The 27,214-nt window shown below is 40.4% G+C and overlaps 1 protein-coding gene across 22 annotated transcripts in view; it reads right to left on the bottom strand.

Annotated features, from left to right (window-relative positions):
- RNF6 (ring finger protein 6) overlaps positions 1-21,235 on the bottom strand; it is a 41,152-nt gene extending 19,917 nt beyond the window's left edge. For 12 of the 22 annotated variants that reach the window (XR_007405727.1, XR_007405726.1, XR_007405729.1 and 9 more), the window contains exons 1-5: positions 20,936-21,232; positions 20,140-20,222; positions 18,286-18,496; positions 17,307-17,402; positions 14,500-14,618 (exon numbers count right to left, since the gene is read on the bottom strand). Coding sequence is in view for 9 of the 22 variants with exons in the window: in XM_025462661.3 (XP_025318446.3) it covers positions 12,856-14,618; positions 17,307-17,402; positions 18,286-18,478 (2,052 nt within the window). In the remaining 13 variants the exon portion in view is untranslated. Of the gene's footprint in view, positions 1-9,431; positions 9,557-10,731; positions 11,047-11,769; positions 14,619-17,306; positions 17,403-18,285; positions 18,497-20,139; positions 20,223-20,350; positions 20,819-20,935 lie in introns of those variants that run through there. The other 10 variants (XR_007405737.1, XM_049100846.1, XM_025462661.3 and 7 more) reach the window with 10 other exon arrangements.
- Positions 21,236-27,214: the final 5,979 nt, after the last annotated feature.

The raw sequence follows: 27,214 nt of genomic DNA, 5'->3' as shown, positions 1-27,214 counted from the left end.
TTGGGTTATCCCCTGTGTGAGCCAACCACTTACACTGAGAACGAAGCTCTAAGACATTAAAGGAACAAAAAGGGTCAGGAAGCCTAGAGTTCCTTTTCCTTTCGCTCTTCCTTACTCATCAGTAAGCCTAAGGGGAGTCTCACTACAAAGTGCATGTGTCGAGAAGAGAAATAGAGACAGCTGAATCAGTTTTCTGCAGTGTTCGTACTGTCTTCCTAAGAGTTAAATACATGAGCTATGAAACCTAAACTGTGTAATTTCAGTGATTCCTCATACAAGCTAAAAGCTCTTGTATTTGCACCCAAAACTGGCTGTTTTGGATTCTTTTATGAGACCATTAGTCAGGTGGAGACACAAGAGGAGAGAGACAAAAGGCTCAAAACAAAACAAAGGTAATTATACTTACAGGTCCTAGAGACAGGAGGCACACAAGGCCCTATGAGAAAGATACCAGAGTGGTCAAGAGGCAGAAAACAGGAGTCGGGGCAGTTATGTGCGCTGCCAGGAGTGGAGCTGGGGCTGGGAGCGGTGCACGCAGACCATGGTCTTTATTGGTGTTTCCTTGGAAAAGTCAAGACAGGGCAAGAGAACAACATAGGATAGAATAATTTGAATAAAAAAAAAAAAAAAGAATAATTTGAATAATTTCTGTGGGCCTTAGACTACAGGGCTGGTCCCTAGTTTCCTGGGATGATAAAGTCAGAGGAATGAATATAGCCTACGAGGGATGCATGGGCAAGAAAGAGGAGGTAATTCCTTGCTGTCTTTAAGAATCGGCTAGCCCAGGAAGGCATGCTCTCCCCAGTCAGACAGGATTTTTAAGATTTCAAAACATGATAAGGTATAGGAGGAAAAATACATACACACACACAATGCAATTGGTGCTCTGATGTTTTAACATCATATTAAGGAAAGTTTGGGATGATAGTAGTGGAGGTTTTTAGACTGGGCATAAGTTGCCTTAAACAGCATAGAAAACATTTTATTTTGAGTAGAGAGGAAGAATAGAAGTCAAACTACAAGGAGACTGGTCCACAGGCTGGTCCATAACTACATTTCCTATCTCCATGGCAGGAAAAATAGAGCTGAAATTTTGAGGACTTTAACAATATCTTGGTGGAATTGCAAAGTTTGTTAGAAATATGTTCAGTCAAGGTGGCAGGTCTGGCAGTTATGTTGTTGAAGGGTATGAAATATAAGTTAGTAAAATATATATTAAGACGAGTGGTTCTGTGTGTAACCAAGGAGAAACAGTGGTTTGGTGGTCATGGTCTGAGATGCAAGGTGGAAGATCATGGCAGAAAGCTGGAAGTGGATAGTAGGAGAAGGCAGTGGGAGGGTCAAGTGTTGACTAATATGGAGCAGGTGCCTCCTGGGGAAAACAATAATTTCCATTAATTCTTAGAATGGTACAGATAGTAGTAACTTCTACCAGATTCCTCATTAGGAATGGGAATGTAGGGATGTACATTTGAGAAGCAAGGAATATACAAGGATCATAAGCTCAGAAACAAAATAGAATCCCTAATGTCAAAAGAAGAAAAGCAAACATGCCTTGTGTCCAATTTCTGCCTAAGGAGAGGCAGACCTGGAACATGGTTTGGGTGAAGAGCTTAATATCCAGGGCAAAGTATCTGACACAGTGGCCAAAGTCCTCTCCAATGGCTAGTCTTGGGCAGAGACCATGTCATCTGAGGTGATACCATCTCCAGCAGTGAGCTCCTGGGTCAGGGATGTTGAACTGGGGTATTCTTATCAAGTGAGTACTTACTGGAATTGATGTGGGTCTCAGCATTTGCCATGTTTGGTCGAAACAAATGTTTACTGGAGTGTAAATGAGTGAAAGCACCCAGACCAGGAGTAATGAGATCAAGACTTAACAGAGTTTTGTGGGGCTTTTTTGTTTTTGTGGAAGTTGAGATTCAAATGGGTCCCATGTCAGATGGCAGGTGCCTGGCCCAGGGGACATTCTATGACTAATTGGTCCTAAAAGAGTATAAATTGGCTAGCCTAGGAGGGAGCAGTCTCTCCCCAGCCAGGAAGGCTTTTGAGATATCTAAACATCATAATACAAAGAACATTTTCCATATACATATTAAATCCCTTGACATTAAATCATATAAAGATGAAATAGCAGTGAACTTTATGCTCATAATTAATAACATGAACAAGTAAAAATCACCATGACAAGTCAAGAGAGATTACAGAAGAAAAGAGCTTTATATTTCCTGCTTTTTGAACAGTGAACCACTCATTTATTTTGCACTAGATTTAGCAAATTATGCAGCTGGCTCTGGCTTATACATTTCTGGTAGGAATGTAGATGGTATGACCATTTTGGAAAATAATTTGGTGACTTCTTGTAAAGTTAGCCATGCATTTACCACATGGTCTGGAAAGAAGCTAACTGAGCTAACTTGGTCATATTTGTACCCTTCTGAAGAAAAGTGAAAGAGATCTTATGATCAGCAGCCCTACCAGTAACACATAGAATGGAGGAAAACTAATTCCCCTAAAAGAATGGAGAAAGGGATGCTAAGCAAGCAAAAATAATGGAGGCAGAAAATGAATAAAGAGAGAAGCAAGAATATTCTATTACAGATGGGAGGGCTCCAATTTCAGGTTGCTGCTTTGATTCAATTCCTTCTTTGATTCAAGCCTATATTAAGACATTATCTAGGAAAATGGCTGGTTTCTGCAAATAAGTGTTTGTAAATTACACCTGAGGCAACCAAACAGATTAAATATATTGAAACACATATGGGCTACTGATCCCTAAGGAGCATATGTTTGCTTAAAAGTAGTGTAACTAAGAAGCAGGCTTCAGCTCAGATTCCTAAAATAGTAATTCATAATTCATATGAGGCCCATCAAGGGCCTGAAATTTTATGTTGCTACCCAGAAGTTTGGTTTCATACCTTGAAAGCCAGTTGACTGATACCCTGTGACCCAGCTGTGGGACCAGTCTAGAAGCTTTGGGGACTGACTACTTACTACTGGGAGGACAAAGACAAGCTGCCTGTGAAGGTCTAGTAGTACTAGACCCCAGCATGGTGGAGGAAAGAATGCCATTCTGCCCTTATTCAGAAGGTATAGGTCTATCCTGTCATGGGTAGCAGTCTGGCCCAAACTGAAGAGCCTCCACTGTAAATCTGGAGAACCAAGGTCTGTTTTTGGCACCGCCATTGGCCTTTTGGTTGACTTGGGCAAATTATTCACTTCTCCATACTTTAGTTTCTTCCAAAATAAGCATAAGTTATTCTTAACCAACCTACTCTCTTTGTGTATAAAATGAGATAAGCAGGGATCCCTGGGTGGCGCAGCGGTTTGGCGCCTGCCTTTGGCCCAGGGCGCGATCCTGGAGATCCGGGATCGAATCCCACATCAGGCTCCCGGTGCATGGAGCCTGCTTCTCCCTCTGCCTGTGTCTCTGCCTCTCTCTCTCTCACTGTGTGCCTATTATGAATAAATAAAAATTAAAAAAAATAAAATAAAATGAGATAAGCAGCACAAAATCTCTTTGGGCAAATGAAATTTCATTGAGAATTAAGACGACTTGTTAGTTATTAGTAACACTAGAGAACGGAGCTGGCACCCTCCCCTTCCCTTCCAGATTATTGGCAATGGGAGAGGATCAAATAAGGATCATGTTTGGATTTGGAAAATGACCTTTCAATATTTTGCTATTCATGAAACAAGGATCAAAGAGTTTTGTGGCTATGCCAACTTCCTGAAAACCGAAGGACTGCTATGAATCCAGAAGAGGCATTAGTTGTTAAAACTCAGAGATGGAATAGTCTAACAGTGATACAAGGCAGCTTCTTATCTCTTGCCTCACAGCATCACTAAAACAAAACAAAAACAAAAACAGAAATGAAAACCTTTAATGGATTCCCCAAAGCACAGACTTTACAGAAAAGCTGAAGGAGAGAGAGAGTCAGTGAGCAAGAATAAAAACAGTCTGGTACATTCAGGAAGGAAAAATAGAGACATTATCACACTGGCAGATACTGAGAATAAATAATGAACAAAAGTACCTCAAGGCTTAGCCAAATGGATCACAAAGTGGATATGAGTCAGCAACACAAGTCCTTTTATTAGTAAAGGTCAAGACTGAATACAATGCTAATATTTTATGATGTTTATGAAGCACTTAGTATGTGCCATGGACATTTAGTATATACATGCTTTAATCCCACTGTGTAGGTGTGACGTTATTCAATTTCACGAATGAGGAAAATGATGATCAGAAAGTTAGCCTTCAGCCCAGGGCATGATCCTGGAGAACCCAGATGGAGTCCCATGTCACGCTCCCAGCATGGAGCCTGCTTCTCCCTCTGCCTGTGTCCCTGCCTCTCTCTCTCTCTCTCTCTCTCTCTCGAGAATAAATAAAATCTTAAAAAAGAAAGAAAGAAAGTTAAAGTACTTCCACAAGTTCCCGTAGCCCATATTGTGGCAAATCGGAGACCCACGCTGATATCTCTGGTCACCAAAGTCTGTGTTCCTAATCCCAATATTGTAAATGGACTCCAAAAGAGCTCTCTGCCCACAGAGAACATGGGTTGCAGTTCTGGGCTTTGGCAAAGGGGCTTGGCAAACCTGATTCAAAGGATAGCAGTGAAAGAAATAAGATTATTTAATCTGGAGAAAAGAAAGCTAAGATCTGAAGCAAGGTTAACTTATCTGATAGCAATTGGAATAAAGGAATGGAAAACCATACAGGTTTCCAGGAGTCAAAGTAAACCACGATCAAATCGTGATTGTTTCTAGAAATGAAGAGTGCTAAATATCTGTTGCAGTCATGAAGATGCACCCCTCAAGAGAACCTTGACAAGGAGAGCATAAGTGACTGAGCCTTCAGGTGTCACAGCTTTTGGGTCTGCCCTGACACTCAGGCCCAGGACATGCTCCCCCAGGCTACCCCTACCAGTGACTGAGCCGGAGGAGGTACAAGAGCTGGGCCATTCCTCCCCAGTGAGGGACTCCTCTATCAGCCTTGACTTCCCACCTGACAGTCATACAACTCCACTGCAATCTGAAGCTTCTACCCAAGCTTCCTTCTACCCACCTCCTTTCTTAGGTAGCATACCTACATCCTAGCCTAAAAGTTCTCCTTACCTACTCCTGCTCCCTCCCCATTCTCCTTAACAGGTCTTTCCGCAGTAAATCCCTTGCATATAATCCCGTGTTGGTTTTCACTACTCAGAGACCCAAACTGATACAATATTGAGTGTGTAGTGAAAGACAAATAATACCTTTGTCTTTAAAAGCAGGTGTGGCAATTAGTGATTGAGAAATTTTAAGTAAGGCTCTCAGGGCCCATAGAGAATGTGCTTAGAAGATGGCCCATCTTCCCTTAGACCTGAAATTCTAGGAGTCTGTATTTGGGGCATAAATATAACAGGTTGAATGTTCTTAGCTTTTTAAATTAAAAAAAAATTCACCGCATTATTTAAGTAAGAATTATGACCTTAAGGTGTTATCTGAATGATAATGAGAAATGCCTGAAATGATACCTTCATTGCACCTGTCACCATCTGTGATTTGAACCTGCACTGCTCTAACAGATGCTTTTAAAATTATTGCAAAAGTGAATAGGAACCAATACTCTTAAGTAACAGACAGCTGCAGATCTGAGGCTTGAGCCCTCACAAACCAGCTTTGGAACTCTACTGAAGCCCTGGAGCAGCATGACTCAGCTCAAACTTCCCCAAAGTCTTAGAGTCAGAGCCCACAGCTCAGCATTTGTCCTGACTAGGTTAGAAGAGGTCTTTCCCTATATTGAGTCATCAGCCTTATAAGACCAATAGACATATTTTGGCAGTGAATACATGGTGTCAGAGCTTTGAATAATTCTTCGTAATAAAGACATCTAAAAAATTACAAGGCTATTATTATGTCTTGCTTTAAAAAAATAATTCTTCGTAATAAAGACATCTAAAAAAATTACAAGGCTATTATTATGTCTTGCTTTAAAAAAAATTATTTATTCATGAGAGGAACATAGAGAGGGGGGGTGGGGTAGCAGAGACAAAGGCAGAAGGAGAAGCAGGCTCCCCACAGGGAGCTGGATGCAGGACTCAATCCCAGGTTCCAGGATCACAACCTGACCCGAAGGCAGGGGCCCAAGCACTGAGCCACCCAGGCGTCTCTTATGTCTTGCTTCTAACCAACTGTGTGACCTTGAATTATTGAAGCTATCCAGATTCTCTCTCTCTCTCTCTCTCTCTCTCACACACACACACACACACACGCACACGCACGCATGCGCACATGCATGTATGTGCACACACACACTGCAAGTTAAGGGGGTCAGCATTTTAAGATCAGTGAAATTATAATCCTCACCCCCTATTAAGGGGTTAAAGTTATTCTTTGTTTCCCATGAGGACTGAACATTTAAGAAAATACCTTTTCATTGGGATATTGTACACTTCCTTTAGATGTATGTGGTAATTATCCCTCTCTGTATACTTAGTCAAGAAGGCTAAACCTCTGTTCTCACCTGAACAAACTGTTTAAAGAGCTTCATGATAATATTACATTGAATAAGGCATTTGCTATCATCAGCTCCAAAGACATAAACAACTCTATCAAACAGTCACACAAAATAAACATTTTAAGACTAAACCTAAAATCTTTTCTTTGCAAGAAAAAAAAATCTGAGTACAGTTTTGGGTGAGACACATTCAGAATTAAGCTATAAAAGGGCTAACCTGTTCTGCACTTGCAACCACCAAATTCCTCTCCCACTTGGCTATGTGGTTCTTCCCACAATCAAAATGACCAGCCTGTCTGCTTACTCTTTGGCTGCTTTACCCTTTGCCCCCTCCTGGTTGTTAGGGATGGGAGTCAGGAGAGAAGATGGAAGCTGGGAGAGACAAGAAAAGCAGAGTACACACAGCCAAAGCAACATTTTACCAAGCAGGGTGGCCCAAGGCAGAAATTCCATCCAGTTTAGCCACTGTGGTAAGTGAACAAAGCAGCAGCAACAGGCCAATGAGGAAAGGGCAATTTGAAATTTGAGAAAGGCATCCTAAGGGCACCTGGCTGGCCCAATTAGTAGACTTGTAACTCCTGATCTTGGGGTCATGCGTTCAAGCCCCACTTACATTAAAAAAAAGGTGGGGGGGGGGGGAGGAAAAAAAAAGAAAGGCATCCTTTTTAGAGTCTCAAACACTACTATTTGAGATAAATTTTTAAAATATTTCTTCACTTTCATTTTTGTTCTGTTAACTTGCAGGAATATTAGGTTTTTCTGCTCTTGCCGGCACTTATATTTCAGAAACATTCTAGGTAAGGTAGATTTTATCTGGGCTGGCTTGGGAGCCTTTCCCCTCTTGCCTAGTCACAAACATGGCATTGTATCTATAGTAAATGTGTTCTGAGTTAAAAAAAAAAAAAAAAATCTTACAAACAAGCTTTTAATGTAAAAGCTATTTGCAAACCAAGGCCTACCTATATATGGAACTTTTATTCATTTACTTATTAAATATATACTGAGTGACCTACTATAGGTACCAGGCATCATGCCAGGTGCTGAGGATAACTTCAAGGAACTCTCAGTTCTTTGCAGAAGATATAGTGTAGCTGAAGGACATAATGGGGAGATGAGAAGGGCCACATCGTTACTTTCATGGGCTCTCAGCACTTTTGCCTTGCTGGGGTCGGGAAGTTTGGCACATGCCAGACAGAGGTGCCTATGTGACCAATCCCCAGTAAAAACCTTGGGCACTGAGCCTGTAATGAGCTTTCCTAGTAGACAACACTTCCCTCATGTCCCATTTGGTGCTGGAAGAATCTAAGTGTGTCTTGTGTAACTCCCCTGGGATAGGACTCTGGAAGCTTGCCTGGTTTCCTCCAGACTTAATCCCATGTGCCTTTTCCCTTTGTCTCCTTTCCTTATAATAAATCTTAGCTGTGAGCTATAGGCTGAGTCCTGTGAGTCCTCACCAACCACTAACCTGGGGGTGGTCTTGGGATCTTCCAACACAGAGTTATCAGAAACACTGGGCACTTCAATGCTGGGACTCAGAACAGAATTAACCCCTCCCAAGCTACATGCTTGCGGTGGATGGGCATGTGACCTGAACCCACTGATCAGAATGGAATGGTCACTCTGCCTCATCCTACAGACAAAAATGAACACATCTCCTTCCTATTGTAAAGCACACTGAAATGCAGCAAAGGGACATGGGGGGATTAAAGAAAAGCTCCCAACTACAACATAAGCAAAATCTATTTAGCTAAGAATTAGAGATAGGAGTCTAAAAAAATGCTTAAAAAAAAATCCCTAAAGGTGTTATAAGGGCCAGGACTATTTCTGTTAGCAAATCAAGAATAAAAGATTTCTGGCATGTGATACAAAAACCCAAATGAAATTGTTAAGATGCTAATTAAAGTTTTAATTAGATAAAAAAGCCCCTAACCTGTTGTACAGAGACTTACAACTGTTCAACATTAGGGCAGTCCCCTAACATCAAAATGCTAAGATCAAAGCTGGTCACTAACATTTCTTCCAACCTTTGAGCCCCTACCTACCACCTACTCCCACCCCTACCACCAATAGGGAAATTCTCCATGGAGGTCTTTCTGAAAGTGGCCCCAATTCAGGATCGGGGCCAGCCAAATTGGCTGACCAAATAACTTATTCTACATTCAGATAAGAGTGTCAACAAAGAGATGCTAACAAGACTCATTATTTCTATCATTCATCCTACTAAGCTTGTTCAGCAAGATGTGTGTACATTCCCTACCAGTAATGAACTGTAATCAAGGACACTTGCTTCCCCCTTTTTTGTTTGACCTTTATTCTACTTCACTCTATCAGGTAGGTAGAAGCTACATTTATCATTTATCCCATAAACTGGATGGTAAGGGGTCACAATTAAACCTGGTCAAATCCAAGCTAATGGAAGGATGGATACCATCCGGAGAAGCTGAACTCTTTTAAGAGTTGCTGAATAGTGTCACTTCACAATATAGAGGCTATATATAAATTTAGATTATTTCCCATGGGGGGGGGAGAATGTGAAAACATTTCGCAATTGCACAGAAGACAGTTTGATTAAGTAGGGGTAGTTTTGCAGTGAGAAGAGTGTGTGTGTGTGTGTATATATATATATACATATATGTATATATATATATACTGGGCAACGAAGAGCTTTCTTGGTCTTCAAATGAGACATTAATACAATAGAGGAAAAATACACCTAAAAGCTTTTTTTTCATTTTGGAGAAGATAAAGGATTGTATTTAAAAAAAAAAAAAAAAAGAGGAAAAGAAAAGTATAGGGGCCAACTCAAGGGTCTTCAGAGATTTAATGCTCAAAATAAAATAAAAACCTTGCTGAGAATAATTATTGCTCCCTAATTATCCTAAGGGCAGCTAGTCAAGGCCTAATACATCCATAGTAACTGAAAAGAACTTACAATCTGCCTGTAGAGATGGAGGAAACAATCACCACTGACACTTGCAGTCATGTCCTCTGGAACATGGGGCATTTGGCCTTCTCAGTGATGGATGGCTCTGGCTTGCTGGGAAATCATCTTCTGTCCTAACAGATAAACCAGCGCTCTGACTTCCAGTGTTATAAAGGATTGTGGAAGTGACCCCAAATGAGCTTACCGGCACTGCAAAGGGAATAATTACCGCCCCCCCCTTCACTTGGAGCACTATTTCTACATAATTTCTTGCTCCTCTGACCAGACATTAGTCTGAAGATTAGAAATCCATTAGAACTTCTCATGTAGGAGTGATATTTGTGAAAATGCCTCAGACTCCGCTTACAAATTATGATCCTTAACACAGGTTCTTCAGATGCCTTATTCATCTCTGTTCTGGTTACATCCTTACAACACAGATTCTGCTTTATAACTTTCAGGAGCAGTCTGCTCATCATTTGTGAGACAGAAAGTATGTATTTGCATAGGAAGATTAGGGTAATCACAAAGACATGCCATCACAAAGTCACAAAACTAGAAAAACATCTTTAGGAAGGAGTAAATTAGACTGAAAACTTCCCAAAGCATTTCTGCTTTTCCAGAACACAGTTGAGTGGGAAAAGCACAAGCTCTGTAGGCAAATGGTCCCATGATTGACTCTAAACTCTGCTGCTTATTATGTTAAATGGCAGTAATACTTCAGCAAGATCTTGGGAGGCTTAAATTATAAATTCACTTTAAATACTGAAAGGAAAATAACCTCAGAACGAATAAAAGATATTCAAGTACGGGCCAGTGCTAGGTGAAACTACACAAAACTGGGATACAAGAGGGAAAGCAGCTGGGAACCTGATGGTTTTGAAATAGAAGTTTGCAAGACAGCCACACAATAAAAACAAGCTCTAATGACATGACCTGGAACATAATATTCAAATGAAGAGTTTTAAGCCATTGTTCCTTTCTATATTGGAACCGTAAGGGGTACAATCATTGCTAAATAGAGGCTATAAATAAAGAGCCTTTGTATTTGTCATCAGCCTCATTTACTGGGAAATGAGTGAAAATATGATAGAATACATTTCTTTGTTCCCAACAAGGGTACCAATTTACAAAACATATTAAGCCTTCCCGCTGTTTTCAGGGAACTTTCCATATAGTATAGAATCTGGTATTATTTCAAATGCCTATTTGGGATCCCTGTACATGCCGGTGCTACCACATCTTACAAAGGACTAAATCAAACAAAGAAGCAATGTGCTTTTATTTTTCTTCTTTATCCCTACTTTTTTCATTTCCCCCTTTGTTCTTCTCTTGATCTTCCTAACTGACCAAACCAGGGGAGGTAGAACTTCCTGAAGAATATTCCATATGAGCAATAAATGCTGGATTTAGTCTCTTATACTGGGAACAAATGGTAACACTGAAATGAGTGCAATACACAAATAAGGCTATGTTCAAGATAAATGTCTCTTCTTCTATTCAGGTGATTCTCCATCTGTGAATATATCACTCTCCCACTTCTTCATACTGAACAAGAAACCAAATAATGTCCTTTTTTCCAACATTTTTACTTCCTTCTCTTTCCAGTTTCACTGCCATCACTCTAGGATAGAAAACAACTTAGGATGATGGTAACTGATAATTAAATGATCACAATAGTTCTTTTATTCGTTTCTTTTCACTCTCCTCAGCCCCCATTCCACTGAGTACTACACTACACCAATTTTCCTGAAACATGAAAGATGATCTTATCATTCGCCACTAAAATTCATCAAGAGACATCTAAAACCTGTAAGGTAAAGTAAAATTTCTTAGTGGGGTATTGAAAGCCTTCAAATGTTCCAGTCCCATGTCCCATAACTGAACTATATAAACCATTTACTCCAAGTCATGACTCATATTAAAACCTTTCACTCCAGGTGTTAAATGCACTCCCTAAAAATTTCTGTGTTGTATCTTACCTGGTGAATTGAATATAGTTACTCATCAGAAAGAAAAACTAAATCTTGAGATACATGTAAATCTTACAGAACCTGGTCTTGACATATTTGTTCTTGTGATTTTGCTCAAGCAGTATCACCACAGGAAAACTGTGTCATATTTTCATAAACACAAAAGTCATGTAATTCATTAATTCATTTTATCAACTGATTTTCAGTTTCTAAGAGCAAATATCCTCTTGCCTATGAAGATAGAGACTGTCCTCAATAAATCCTCAACACCTGTAACACTGCCTGGGCACCTTGTAGGTGCAAAAAAAAAAAAAAATTATTTTTTAGTAAATAAACCACAGGGGACCAAAAGAAAAGAATAGTTCACATACAGCTTTGTTTTAATATTTATTGGTAGAAATAGATCTTCAATGCATACTTTTTGTGTTTATATAAATTCTACATTCTCTTAAGGGTTTTTTGTTTTGTGTTATTTGGAGTTTTTTCACCTCCAAGAGAACTTAACATATTATCTATGCATTTGAGATTCTTCATAGACATTTTTTTTTTAGATTTTAAAAGTAAATTTAAGAAACCATGCATATTGTATACCTTACTTAATATAATCCAAAGAATTGTCTGCACGTTCAAAAAATTCACAAAAAGGCTGAACTCAAGTTAAATAATCTATATGTACTAAAATGTCCACGTTCCGTTTCTGAGTAAAGAAATACTTGTTCAGTATTACATATTGCTTGCTGTCTAGTAAGATTGTCAGAGACGCTTCAGTAAATTATCTCTATTTTTAAATATCTTAATCTACTTCCTCCCAGAGATGATCCTGTAAATGTTAAACATTGTGCCATATGCAGTAATAACCCAAAAACTTAAATAAGAACCAAACTGGTAGTTTTTTAGATTGAATATTTTAACCTTAAAATTATATATCTATATATACATATATGGTATGTGGCATATTAAATTTAACATTTCAAGTAACTTAAATATATTTAGCAAACATTCAGCAAAACACTCTTTCGTGAAAAGATATTGTCCTTAGAACAAAAAGTGAAAGGCTTATTTAAACACCGATGTCTGGACATGGTACTAAGCCTATGGAACATGAAAGTCCAAGTAAAGTCTGCTGTGCTATTAAGAAAAGGAAGATTTATTTTTAACCGACTGACTTGTGCAGATACAAAAGTGCTTAGCATGACAAAATTACCAAAATAAAAACATTTTAAAGATTATTTGGTTCTAGCAATATTAACTATTCTGTACTTGTGGGTAATTTAACATTTGCCATTTTAAGTTTTATATAAATTTTCTTTTTACCAAGTTAAAAAAGCACACAAAAAATAGTTCAAACTATAATAATCTGTTCTTTTTCATCCTGGTTAAGCTCATCACAAATAATTCAACAAAAGAGCGCTTAAATACTCAGCTCTACTAAAGTGTAATATTTGAATAGACCCAACACCTCACCCATTGTTTGCTATGCTGGACCCTAAAACAGGCTGCCGACAGATGGGGCAAGTGCAATTCTCTGAGAGCCATCGGTCAATACAATGAATGTGAAATTCATGCATGCAAGGTAATTGCCTGAGCTTGTTTCCAGTTACATAGTCACTGATACAAACACTACAGATTTTACCTAGTTCACTATCAATACTGTTATGCTCATAGTTCCGGGTGGAAAGATTGTCAATCTGCTCTTTGGTTAAACCACGTATGTGATCATCATCATCACCTTCATTTAGTAAAAAGAAATGAGCAAGGCGAAGGATAGGTAGTGTTCCAGTTTCAACTAAGTTATTTGAATTTCGCAACTGCCTGCCACCTCTAGTATCACTGTTTCGGGCAGGAGGCTGGGTAGTCTCATTTTCACCATGCATTGCAGTGCTGTCTTCTTGTGCCCGCCTGTTTTGAGAGGTACCTTCACTGTGCTGGCTGATGTCATTAACTGCACCTATGTTACTCAGACCTGAGTGCCTCTCTGGAAAATGCTGACCATGTCTCTGAATCTCTGACTCAGATTCAGCCTCCATTAAAGAACTCAATTCTCCAAAACCAGTCATGATCTGCCTTAAAATTGACCGAAGAGCCACTGATGACGGTTCAACAAGCTCATTCTCAGAAATCCTACGAAGAGGAACTGTGATAGTACTAACATAGGTTTGAATACCTGATCGCTCTAAACGAGAGATAGTTCGGCGAAAGCCCCCACTATTGCTTTCAATAGTGACTGTATTTTCTGCTAGCCCTACCCTAGATCGAGTTCTGCTTGCAATACTATCCCGATCTCTGTTTTCTCCAGGACGAATCCTTCTCACTTGGAGGTCCAGTGTGATTGTTGGATGTCGTCGTGCAGCAGTTGAGGATCTGCTGGATTCTTCTCCTTCTTCTACTGTTATTCTTGACACAAGTCTTGAGTTAGAGAATGGAGCATAGGCAGTACCTCTACGTTCCCTATCTTGCTCTAAAAAGACACGCGTTATACCTCTCCGCCTAACAGACCTTCTAATGTTTTGCTGTAAAGGTCTACTTTCCCTCTGTGAATTACGATAAACAGTGGTGCCACTTTGTCTCTGAATTGGTGAACGGCTTCGACTACTGAAAGTAGACCGTAATCTTATTGGCTCTAATCTTTGGTTTGTATTTCTCACTGTAACATTAGTTCTAGCCCCATTTTCCCACACATGTGCTGCTCCAAACCGTTGCCCCTCCCTTTGCCTGAGTTCACTACCACCTGACTGGTTTGTGTGACCACTGAAATTGTGTGGACCACTAGTTCTAGTAATGCCAACTGCTCCCCCGATTCCATTTCTTAATCTTCCTAATGTTGAGAAAGATCCTTCTACTGAATTCTGCCCCCTTGAGCCAAGCCTAGTCCTTGGGATGTTGGAACTACTATCACTGAAATTCACTGAGGTTTGGCTTCTTGTTCGCCTAGCCACAGGACTAGCCGATCTTTGTTGCCTACTTGTAGTATGATCCCTGCTAATATCTGAGAGTGGAATGCCTGTATGATCTTCACCATGAATTTCAATTCCTCTATTCTCATGATTTATGTGTATTTCCAGACTAAACCGAAACTCTCCACTGTTTGGGTTTGTTCGACTCACAGCTCTCCAAGTTTGGTTCCCATTTTGTCCACTTCGAGTTGCGTTTCCTGTGCGTCGAAAGGTGTTCAACCATTCTAGCAGAGAATCTTCATTTGAATTTTCTCTAGGGACTTCTGAGTCTGGAAAGCAAACCAAGTTAACTTAAGATCAATTCCAAAAATCTACGCTTGGACTTTTATTGAAAACTTACAAGATAAAATTTTTATCAAATTAAGTTATATTTAAGAGCATCTGTGCATTTTAATGAATGAAAAATGGGAAAAAACTGAACTTTCTAAAAGGTGTATACTGTAAGCATATTATAATACATTCCCATGTATTATAAAAATATACTCTTTGCAAAGCCATGGAGAAATCCTTACTCTTACTTTCTATATGCCTATTACTGGGAAAATATTAAGGCAAATGAGAAATAGATCCAATACTAAAATTATATATTTAAATTGCTTTACTTTAAAGTCAGTAAAATATAGTGGCAAAACTTATATATAATTCATCTTGAATTTGTGGAATCCTTCTAGTAAAAGTAACTCAGCATTTTTGCAATTACATATTTTTGTAACCTCAGGAATTTTATCCTATTTCTCAGGAACTGCCAAAAATGTTTATCTCAAGAAATATGGCTTTCTGAATACAATATTAGAACTACATAGGTCTTTATGTAAAGCTGGGAAACTTTAGGCATGTTATGTAATGACTGTATCCTTATCTGTAAACTGGAGATAATAAAAGCATAAACGTCAGAGTTATCATGAAAATAAGATACTGTATATAAAATGATTAACATCACCTGGCACATAGGAAGCATTTGATAAATGTTAGCCATTACAAAAAAAAAAAACAAAAATGTTAGCCATTACATAACATATTTTCTGTTCATTTAGAATGTAAGCTCCATGAAGATGAAGGGTTTTGTCTTGTTTTATTTACTGTTAAATCCCCAACTTCTACAACAGTATCTGGTAGAAATCAGACTCTCAATATTGTTGAATTAATCAATTTAGAAATAAATGTGCCCCTGATATACTTTTTTGACTATAATTCTGCCTCTATGGGAATTTTTAACCAGTGGATTATATATATAAAGGAAAAAACTCAACAAAAAGCATTCTAATGCACATGAACTATACAGACTTTAACCTCAACATTTATTCTACGCAAAAATGGCTGTTAAATGAGATTGCTTTGGTTTCACGTCATTACTGTAATCTTTTATAAAAAACTATTTTTTTTTTTTTTTTTTTTTTTACATGTTAAAGCTATTAATCAGCTTCTGGTGTCAATAACATAAAGAGCAACTTTAACCATATCTAAAGATACAAGCTATTTTATGTATGGTTATGTACATTTTCCATTAAAACATAGTATAGTAAAAGGACCAGTTTTACCAGCTATAGCAATATAGTACAACTCTCATACCTACATATACAGAAAAAAACGACCCCCTCATACCAGGGGTCTCATACCTACATATACAGAAAAAAAAAGAATTAATATCCAATTTCCATTTTAATTTGGAAAGAGACAGGAATAAAAGGCAGGTAAAAAGCATTCTAAAGGTTATTTCCTTCTTTAATTCCTAGAACATTGTGATGATATGTATATGTAAAAGAGTTCACTAATTATCTAACAAAACCTGTCCTGCCCTTCTCCCATTGTATGCATTATAATGGTCACATGGGCAGCTGGGCAGCTGGTGTGGCCATGTGACTAAACTCTCATCAGGGAAATGGGAGTGGAAGTGATATATCTCACTTTCGGGCTGGTGCCTGACTCTCCTTCTGCAACCTAGACCTGCCAGGTAGAATCTGTGTTGTGACTGAGCTTGGTCATGCAAACAATACTATGGAGCAGCAGTGTCCAGTGAAACTTTCTGTCGTAGTGGAGATGTTCTACATCTGTGATAATATAGAAGTCACTAACCACATGCAGTGACTATTGAGCACTTGAATGTGGCTAATATGAGTGAAGAAGTGAATTTTAAATGCTATTTAATTTTACTTAATTTAAGTTTAAATGGTCACCTGTGGCCAGTAGCTCTGCACTGGATGGCACATTTGTAGAACTACTCTGCTGGCTTCTGGAGTCAAGTTTGCCTATGTTCCCTGGACTATTAACATGAAAGAGAAATAAACTTCTATCTTATTAAACCATTGCATTTTTGAATTTTTAACAGTCTTTGCCCATCTAATACAATAATCTTGATATAATATGTGAAACACCAAAAAAAAAAAAAAAAAGTGAAACTACCAATAATAAATACCTCTAGGGAAGGAAATGGAACTGGTAAAAGCTACATTAGATTGACTCTATTTTTAATTCTTCATACTTTTGTTTAGTTTGGGTTTTTTTTTTTTTTACACTTTATTTTTCGTAAGGACATCTATTATGACTTAGTGTTTGTTCAATAAAATGACAAAACAAACACAAAAACAGTAAAAACAGTAGACAGGTTTCCTCACTTAGTCTTTCTGGTATTGCTCTGTATAAATTTTCAGAAGCTAAGTTTAGTTCTACTACATTAAAATAAGTAGTGTGTACATTCTAAGATTAAAAAGAACTATGCTGGTAATTAACTTAATTGTATACTAAGAGCTCCCTAAAGGCAACCTGTGTGTAAAATATTTGTATTCAAACCCTGTCCTATATTGCCTAACTATGCTGTTTTGCATATTATGGGTAAATACTATCTGAGTATCACATTAAAATTGGAAGACATGAAGAACAAACATACAAAAGATCCAGTAAGTTCATATCCACAATTGCTCCAATCAAACCTGCTTCTATTGGAAAGGGGTCCACAGTACCTCTGGTATTTGTCCCATTTCTCAAGTCAGGCTGATTTGCTAGTTGTTCCTTGACTCCATCTAACCGCTGTTGTAGTTCTTCTGACGTTATTTCTCCTAAAACAATAAAAAATTGCTCACTGAAAGTAACTATTGTAACCTATTGTTTTATGAGAATTCATGAAGGGTAAGACTAATCCTCAGCAATCTATTAGAAGACACTCTATTATTTTCATGTTCTATTAAACTGAAAACAGTTAAAAATATTTAAGTGATACAAGCATATATCATTTTGGTTGTGTTTCATTTATTGTTTTATTAAAATGAAAAAAAAAAGATTTAATTTGATTAATTTAAAAAGTCCTCTCAGCTGATACACTTAGGAATCTATAAGCTTGATTCATCGATTCTTGTCAGAGTTAAAAAGAAATTTAAAGGGAATATTTTGAGAAAAAACTTTGAATCTTTATTTGCTTGAATTTTACTTCAATAGTTCATTATATGGGTTATCAATATACAATGTGCAAATATGCAATTACAAATATATTCTCTGCAAACATACAAGTTTCAATTAGTTCATTTGTGAGATGAACTTATAAAAAATTCATGGAGCACATCTGACTCTTGGAGTGTTATTAATTCAGCTGAATAAGTTATAAAACCTCAAATGAGTTAGAATTCGGTTTTAAATATTTTATCTGTACAAGTATCACTTAAAAGAGAAAGAGGACCCTATATGTAAACATTTGACACCATTATGTATAATAAGCTATTTGTTAGGTTGGCATTGTATGAGGCATTGTGCCTCATGTCTAAGATTCATACTTACTTATAAAATATAGAAGTAAGCCAGTGATGTTCTATTTTGTTAAACAGTCCTTAAATTAAAAAAATAGTGCATTATATTTTGGGAGAGGGAAGAAGGGGGAAAACTCTCCTTATTTTGAAACTCCTTTCTACAATGATAACAAAGGTGTCTCCTCTTTTACCCATTTCTTACCAGGGGTGCCTAAAAGATTGTGGTCTCTCATTAGCCTATAATCTTCATCATTGAGTTCATTAATAAACTGATAATAGGCTTCTTCTCTGTGGAGACGCTCTTGCTGCCATCTTCTCTCACCTTCACGATGATTATGGTCTTGAGATGAGGCTTCTTCACTACCATCATGCGATCTAGATCTAGACGGATTCATACTGAGATTCCTGGCTTTCTTTTCAAACAATATATATGAGATTCAAACTGTTAGTCAGGGACTACACATGGCTTCATATTTTTAACTTACATCTATTTTCATTTTTAAATTTCATCCTCTACCCATATATCTCATATGCCAAACCTTGCAGTGAAGAATACATGTAAAATGAAAAACAGCTTCTGGGCAATAGAATTCAACTGGACCTACTTCTTTGCTCAAAGCCATTGTTTAAGTCAGACTGGATCTATTTTATCACTCATTTCTAATATCTGAAGACCAAAGTGATTATCCTTTTTTTTTTTTTTTTTTTTTTTTAACCTCTTTCACTCTGGTAAAGTTGATCTAAAAGCCCTCACATTGATGTTTCAAATATCTGGGTACTTCATGTTAGCATACAAATTTTAAGCTGAATTATACACTTTAAGCCTAATTTTAAATTATCCTCTTTACTCCGTAAGCAAAGAGCTATTGGGAGGCTATCATCTACATTTATTTCCAGCAAAGGTATTCTTCCTAAAATAAAACTCATGTTTGTAATATTATACTCCACTGTACTTTGTTGAGGTAAAAATAATTTAGCCTACTGTATCTACTGAACAGATTGGGAGTTGGTCTCTTACACCTAACAGGACACAGTACTCAATGCATGGCTCTGAGGGCTGGAAATGTACAGCAGAGCACCCTGTGTCTCCCCACAGCAAATCTCATCCCTGGGCCTCGAATTGTTAGTCCCAGAGGTTTTTGAGGGCCCATGAAACTTCCTGGCCTTGCCTAGGCAAACCTTGTATTTGGATTATACTTCAATGCCACTCCTTAGGGGCTTAAACTATAAAGAAACTGATGGGGAAAATTATATTTGTTTCATAAATACTTTAGAATTTCTTAAACATGTGTATTTAGTGAGTCAACAGTTCTCACCTGGTAACGCACAAGCAAACTTACTTGAGGGAATTTTTGAAAATACAGATGCCCAGATCTCATCTCTAACCCTAAATCAGAATTTTCCAAGCTAGGGCCCAGGTCTACCTGTAAGAGCTAATTTGAGTTTTCTGTGGATGAAACAATCTATTCCTTGACAATGTCTGGGTGTTAATAAAGGGTATGTGTAATATGGCACACGACTTAATCGAGGCTGGAGAATCAAATAGCTAGGTGGCCAGTGAAGCAATTGTTGCAGCTCTGACTCACTGCTGAAGCAAATCACTTTACATATAAAGTAAATTGGTCTACACGTCTAAACTACACCTGAGTAAGCAACTCTCCAACTTCACTTACGTTCTAACATTTGATTACAAATTCAAGGATTTTATTACATGATTTATATACAAATACTAGGACTTATTGAATGATTTTATTACGTGATTATTATATATTTTTAAAGGAAAGATCTAGTAGCACTACACCATCGTTTAACGCCAATTAACATGTTTTAAAACTCAAGATTTCTTTCCATTTTCAGAACAAACAAGATTAGGCCATCACGAGCAAAGACCACACTCGATAGGAACAGCAGTAATAGGATTTTTGTACTCAACAACCCAAACATTTGAAACCTGTTCTAAAATCAAGCTGGCCGAATATTATTCAAAACTTTAAGAGCTGCTCCTCGAAATGGTAATTTTCTTGCACGATGAACCACAACGAAAGAAAAGGAATACCTTATTTTCCTTTCGACATGCTTTTAATATATGGCATGGTATCCGTCCTTCAATTGTTTGTGCTTTTTTTGAGAGCTGCCCATCTGAAGCAATAAGAGAGAACTGAATTATTCGAGAATTGTGGTCTCTCTGAAGGACAGGAATGGCTAGCAAAGTCAAAGCTCTGCTGCAAAGTCAAAGCAAAATCTTCAGTGGATTGAGAGACACTCACCTAGAAAATTAGATCCCCAAACAATTAGGTCATCCGCACCTCCCACAAGGCCCCCTTCTCCCACAACGGAAACTAGGCCTTCCCTCCTGCGAGTCACAGCTCCCGGACCGCGGCCGCCGCCGCCGCCGCCGCCGCGCCAGGGCCTGCCTGCCTTCCTAGCCTGCTCCCATTCAGACGTTACCAGGCTTAGGGGTCTCCAGCTTCCTCCTGAACCTTCACTTTCTCGCCACCCCCGCCCTCCGTCCCGCTACTGGTTCCTTCCCCGGCCGTTGCGACGGAAGCTCGCGCCAGTGCACGGTTCGCACTACAATAAACAAACCGGGCTCCGGGGCCCAACCAACCTCTTCCCAACCGAGCCTCAAGTAACGCTTCCCTTAGCGACCTGGATGCCCACAGGGAGCAGGTGACGGACGGCGCAGCTGAGCCAATCAGCGGTGCGGGGAGCGCATGAAGGGCGCAGCTAACCAATCGGAAGAGAGACGGGGGGGTCGAGCGGGGCGTGCTTTCCTCGGCGTCTCCCGGAAGTAGTGGCCGGGCCCCGAGCCTCTCCCCGCCCCCCACCCCCCGCCCCCCGCCCCAGCCCACCTCGTCCGGCGCCGGGCGGTCTTGCTCCGGCCCACAGGAGAGTCGGCGGCGGGCGGCACTCCGCCGGGGGTCCTGGGAGGCTGTGACCGAGAGGCCAGAGGGGCGCGCCGCCGGAGGCCGCTGCGCCCCGTAATCGTCTACTGAAAGGAGAAGCCGGAAGTCCGTGTGGCAACTGGGGGTCGTCCAGCTGGCGGGGCGGCTCCGGAGGAAGGACGCGGGCCCCAGCCCTTCTGCCCCCGCCGCCAGGGCCCCCCTCGGACCAGCAGAGACGCTGCACCGCCGGCTGGGCGCTCGCCGGCGCTACTGAAAATTGCGTCCGGCGGGGTGTAGGACGCTGGCGTTCCGCGTTCCGTCCGGTCAGTGCTCGAGGCCCGGCGGGTGGTCCCAGGGCCTCGTGGAGAGCCAAATGCCGGGCGGCTCAGCGCTCCTGCAGCTGCTTTCCACCCTTGGGAAGGCATAGCTCCTACCCTGCGCTATGTTGTGGCCAGTTTGTCGAGCCTGGCTACGGAGTGCCCCCCCAGCCATCTGTTCCACCTCCCTCCTGCCCGGGTACCACGTAACTCATCAGCCAGGCTCTTCTCTTGATTGCTCACGGGCACCTGGAAACTGCAAATCCCAGCCATTCCAAAGTGCTTTTGTGTTTCTTCACTTTCCCGCTAGGAATGCACTTGGAAACTCCTCGCGTTCATGGCCCTCGTTTTGTTTGCTTAGATGTGCCACTTAACCAAACTCACTTCACCATTAAGGAAGCCCTTGAGAAGGACTGCCCGGCCTGGTGCACGCTCCTTTCCTGACAGCCCTACCATCCAGAGGCTTGATGTGTGCACAGGGCGAGCGCACGCTACTGTTGTTCGTCATTCACTCGTTCATTAACCCGTTCATTCATTTCTGTCTTAACTTTTGAGGAGCTAGTCTATCCCCACCATTATGCTGAACGGCTGGACAAATGATGTAGTCTTTTTTCTTTTTTTTTAAGATTTTATTCATTCATAAGATACACAGAGAGAGGCAGAGACACAGGCAGAGGGAGAAGCAGGCTCCCTATAGAGAGCCCCACGCAGGACTCCATCCCAGGACCCTGGGATCACGACCTGAGCAGAAGGCAGACGTCTACTCAACCACTGAGCCACCAGGTTGCCCCAGATGATGTAGTCTTAAGCATGGATGAACTATGGCTTTAGTAGGGATATATAGACAAATTTTTTTAAAAAATCATATCATTATAGATACTAAAATGGAAATATATGAATAATGCAGTCTGCAAGGACCTTTGGGACATCTCTACTGCATACCTCTATAGACTGATCTCTTCTTGAACTACTTGAAATTCCTCAACAATCATATAGGAACTCCTAAGCAACACCCAACCCCACTTTTACCTAATTTCTTTGAAATTTCTTTGATCTCTCAAGACCCAGCTCATTCCTCATCTTCAAGGAACTTTTTCTGATACCTCTGAAGTGACACCCTCACTCCACCCTCCAGCCCTATATTTACACATAAAACTAGGCAGATGTCCCTTTGGGGGCTCCCATAGCTCCCTCTGTATAACTATTCAAGCATATATTTATTTATTTGTCCAATACGGGGTGCCACTACATATTAGGTGCTAGTAATAATAGCAAAGAATAAGACAAAAAAGGTCCTTGCCCTCCTTTTCAATGGAAAAAGATAGCCACTGAGCAAATACAAGGATTTTCTGTTAATTTATACATCTCCTCCAACTAAAAGTCTAAAATCTATAAATTTGAACAAATGGTTTTATTCATTTTCATAGTCCCAGAATCTAGCATAGCTCCTGGCACACTACTCTTGGCTTACTGCATGGGTGAGCAGAGAAAAATGCAAACTTTCTGCACACAGGATTGAAGCAATGACCTCAGAAATTGTGAGTACAAGTCAGAGAAAGCCACAGGTGAGATAGCCAAAATTCAAGCAGAAGTCATTTGAAATAGTCTACACAAGTTTTTTATTTTATTTTTTTAAAAAAACTTTATTTATTCATGAGAGACACAGAGAGAGAGAGAGAGAGGCAGAGACACAGGCAGAGGGAGAAGCAGACTCCATGCACGGAGCCTGATGTGGGACTCGATCCCGGGACTCCAAGATCATGCCCTGAGCCAAAGGCCTACATTCAACCGCTGAGCCATCCAGGCATCCCTACACAATTTTTTAAAGAGTACTAGTCCATCGAGTACAAATACCTTTAAATGTTCAACTGAAAGACATGTATATATCCTAAGAGTCAAAAAATGTAAAATCCAGTCAAGTGATTTAGCTGGTGAGAAGCTGCAGATTTTTGTGAGTAAATAGATAATGTATGTAACTTGAATCCAACAGTTTTTGTAGTTAACTATAAAATGAGTTAATTCTCAAGGGAAATGAGATCTGGTAATTAGGACAGACAGATAAATCATGGATATTTGTATTTCAAGTCTCATAACCTGCCAAAATCTCTGGTCTGATGAATCTGAGATTACTGGAATGGTACCTGACCTCTTTTAACTTCAGGGCTTTTTACAATTAAGAATAAAAAGGTGTTAAGAGAATTTAAACCATGACCTTAAAAAGATGCTCTGTGTATTTGGTTTTTTGTGTACTTAAAATGTTTAAATAATTTGGGCTTCTTACAATGGTAGCCTTAATTAAAACTTAAAATGCAAAATTGAATAGTTGATTTAGACATCTAAGTTTTGGTTGAAATCTTACTGAGTTTGTAGCCAGTATAGGAACAGCTGAGAGAAATTCAGGTTCATCATAGAAATGTTTATGATTAATTTCAACATTATTATTTAAGGATTCACGAACGCATTAAATCCAACCCTTGAAGTACTTGTGGAAGGAGCATCTCTTACAGAACTGACCGAAGAGGAGAGCTACCACCCCTAAGGTGGCACCTGGAAGTCCTGCGTCAAGGAGGTAACTGCATCAGCTGCTGTAGTACAGTGATCTGGAACCCAACCTCTGAGAATCTCTGCCACCACAGCCTTCAGTTGTCTCTTAACACCATCAAAGCTGATAACTGGGTGCTGCATCCTACTGCAGAAAATCCTCCCCTCTCTATAACCTCACTTACCATCAGAGAAATAGCCTCAAATGGGTAGAAATACAGCCTCTGTGTTGGCTCCATTTTCCACATCTTGGTGAATACATTTTAATTGGCAGAATCTAATTTGCATTAGAACTGTAGTTGCAGAAAAGTCTGGGTCAGGTCACTTTTAGTGTTCCAGCCTTTCTACAAGATGGCACACTAGAAGAAGGAAGGAGTGGAGGTTGAACAAGGAAATCCAAAGTATCCAAAACTGGTCTCATCAATTTTCACCCACCCATCAATTTCACCATCCATCCAGTAGGCCAGAGACTGTCTTGGTTCAGGTTCTCTAGAAATAGAGCCTGGGGGATCCCTGGGTGGCACAGTGGTTTGGCGCCTGCCTTTGGCCCAGGGCGCGATCCTGGAGACCCGGGATCGAATCCCACATTGGGCTCCCGGTGCATGGAGCCTGCTTCTCCCTCTGCCTGTGTCTCTGCCTCTCTCTCTCTCTCTCTCTTTGTGACTATCATAAATAAATAAATAAATAAATAAATAAATAAATAAATAAATAAATAAATAAAAATTAAAAAAAAAAAAAGAAATAGAGCCTGGGACAAGGATGCATATTCAAGTGATTTATTAGGGAAGTGCTCTCTGGAGAAGGGGAATGAAGGAAGCAGGATTGGCCAGGAAGACAAAGAAATAAGAATGAACCTCAGCTGATCCCACAAAATTGACAGCAAGTGTTATCCAAGAAGACCAATGGTTTTGTACCCCAATGCCATTGGTACAATGGTTTTGTACCCCAATGCCATTGCAGGGGCAGGAGTATAATTCTCTAGGAAGGTGGCAACCTGAATTGTTATCCAACACTCAGAGCAGCTGAAATATAAATGAAATAGCTTGTCAAGTAGATTTGGGCAGAGCACACACAGAATTCACTCTAGTCTGCCCTTTGTAATGCTTAGAGCACTTACTTTGCACATTGTTACTCCATACAAGCACAATTTTTCCAGAATTTGTATTAGTCACAATCTCTGGGAAATTTTTTATAAGAGGAAGGTAATGGGACAAACTACAGTCCCTACTACTACAGTCGACCTCAAGGCCATAACTGATAGTTGTTATCTCCCTCCTCCAGCACCCTCCTAGATTCCCCTCCACTTGGGCTATCGCTTCTGCTAGCATAGGTTGGTTGACTGATGGATTAACCCAGGTACTATTCCCTAAGGGGTTTCATGCCTTGGTTATCATGTTCTTATCAGGCTGCAGATGCTGTATTTAACTGTTCAGAGTTACAACCAGGCATGTGAATACCAAGAAATGTTCCTAGAGGACCTCCTGAGCGACAAGCACATTCCTCTCTGTCTCCATGATGTAGCAGTAGCCCCAACTCCCAATGATTTGTAGTCTTCTGGCATTAGGAGCCCAAAGTGACCAGAGAGCAACCATAGCTTTAAGTTTAGTGGGACTCTCACAGGAGGAAGCATCCCATGTCTGAGTATCAGGATCTCTAGGTTAGCAGGGCCTGAAGTTGCAGACAAGAAACATAAAGTCTCTGAATGGATCCTTGGGAGTGATGGGAAGCAGCCCACTCCTACTTTTGTCCCTTGATCTCTGGATCCATATATTCTACCTACTAGGGACACTGGCCCCTATTACAGCCATTGCTTCGCGAAGTATACTGCATCCTGAAGGATAATGCTCCAACCTTACAAGGGGTCATTTCAAACCTGGAGCCTCAGCTATGCCTTCCATAGGGCCATAGTTTCACCCCATCAATCTGACAGCTCTCTAGCAATGTGGTGTATGGTATGTGTTATGGTCAGTGGAGCCTCTGGTCAAGTGCCCGCCACCACACCCACTTGCTGTAAAGTCTGAATGTCTTCCTTCCTCAGTCAGAGGCAGGGTTATGTGAGATCCCATATCAGAATATCAGACTTTGATCTGAGGCAGTATTATGTGAGATTCCCTGTCAGTATCCTTGGATAGTGGTGCTGGATGAAGTGCTGCGGGCAGACCCATACTTGGAATACATGTCAAACCCAGTCAGGATGAAATGTTACTCTTTCCAAGTTAGGAAGGTCTGATGTAATCACCTTGCCACACAGCAGCTGTTTGGCTTCCTTAAAAGCTCAGCGTTGGTGTCTGCTGCTGACAGATCAGACATTTAGTAGCAGCAGTGGTTATGTTGGCTTTGGAGAGACAGTACAAGATGTAAGGTCCACACATCCCTTCATCTCTGCCACCATGGCTACTCCATCCATAAGCCCGCTGCATAAGAACTTGGGTGGCCACCTACCTAGGCTGACATCTGCTGGCCTACACATCCTATCTGCTTGGTTGTTTAGTGCCTCTTCTACAGTGGACACTCTAATGGGCATTATGTGCTATAAAAGATCTTCACACTCTATGCTCTCCCACAAATCCAACTCTCTGTCTCTTCTGCAACCTTCCCCAATCTTTCTTCTTCCACCTCCTGAAAAACAAGCTAAGCTAACATTCCTCACTATAGAATACACCCTTGCCCTGGCCACTTCTATCTCCAAAGTTAATGACTAAATGCACTGCCTAAAGCTCTGCCAACTGGGAAGATTTGCCTTCACCACTCTTTCAGAACCACCCCCAAGTGGGGCTAAATCACAGTAGCAGATATTTTCAGCTTGTATCCATACCAAGGTGACCCATCCATGCATGAGCCAAGCTTAGGTGTGTCAACTGGTCACAGGGACCCTCCACCCCTGCCATATGTGTTGTGGGAGAAGCATTGATACAACAGTGGTGGGTGACATGGGGGTCTCAGCCACCTGCTATACAGCTCGCTTGTTCTCTCTGGACTTGCTTGAGCCTAATCCCAGATGTGTGAAATATACTTACAGCACATTGCTGCTACAACCATCTGGCCCTCTGACACTGTAAGTCTGGCAGAACCCAACTTAGGATCACTTGGGGTCTCATGTTAGATGCTTAGTTTCTGCCGGGGCCCAGTAGCATGACAGGAGCTGCTTTTCAAATGCTGAATAGTTCTGTGCTGCAGATGGCATGGCCTTGCTCCAGAACCCTGGGGCCTGTGCTATGTCTTGCCTATTGGGGCTTGCCAGAAACACCAAACAGCATCTTTCTCTACAACAGATACCTTTACCACCAGAGAATCTTCTGGCTCAACTGGCCCAGGGGCAGGGCTGCTTGTGCCATAGGATGCACCTACCATAGAAACCTTTACTGCCCTGGGCCTTACTAAAAGATAG

Source organism: Canis lupus, chromosome 25 (genome assembly GCF_003254725.2).
Source record: "Canis lupus dingo isolate Sandy chromosome 25, ASM325472v2, whole genome shotgun sequence".
NCBI classification, from domain to species: Eukaryota; Metazoa; Chordata; class Mammalia; order Carnivora; family Canidae; genus Canis; species Canis lupus.
Note: the sequence above shows the minus strand (reverse complement) of the source record. Positions and strands in the feature narration are given on the sequence as shown.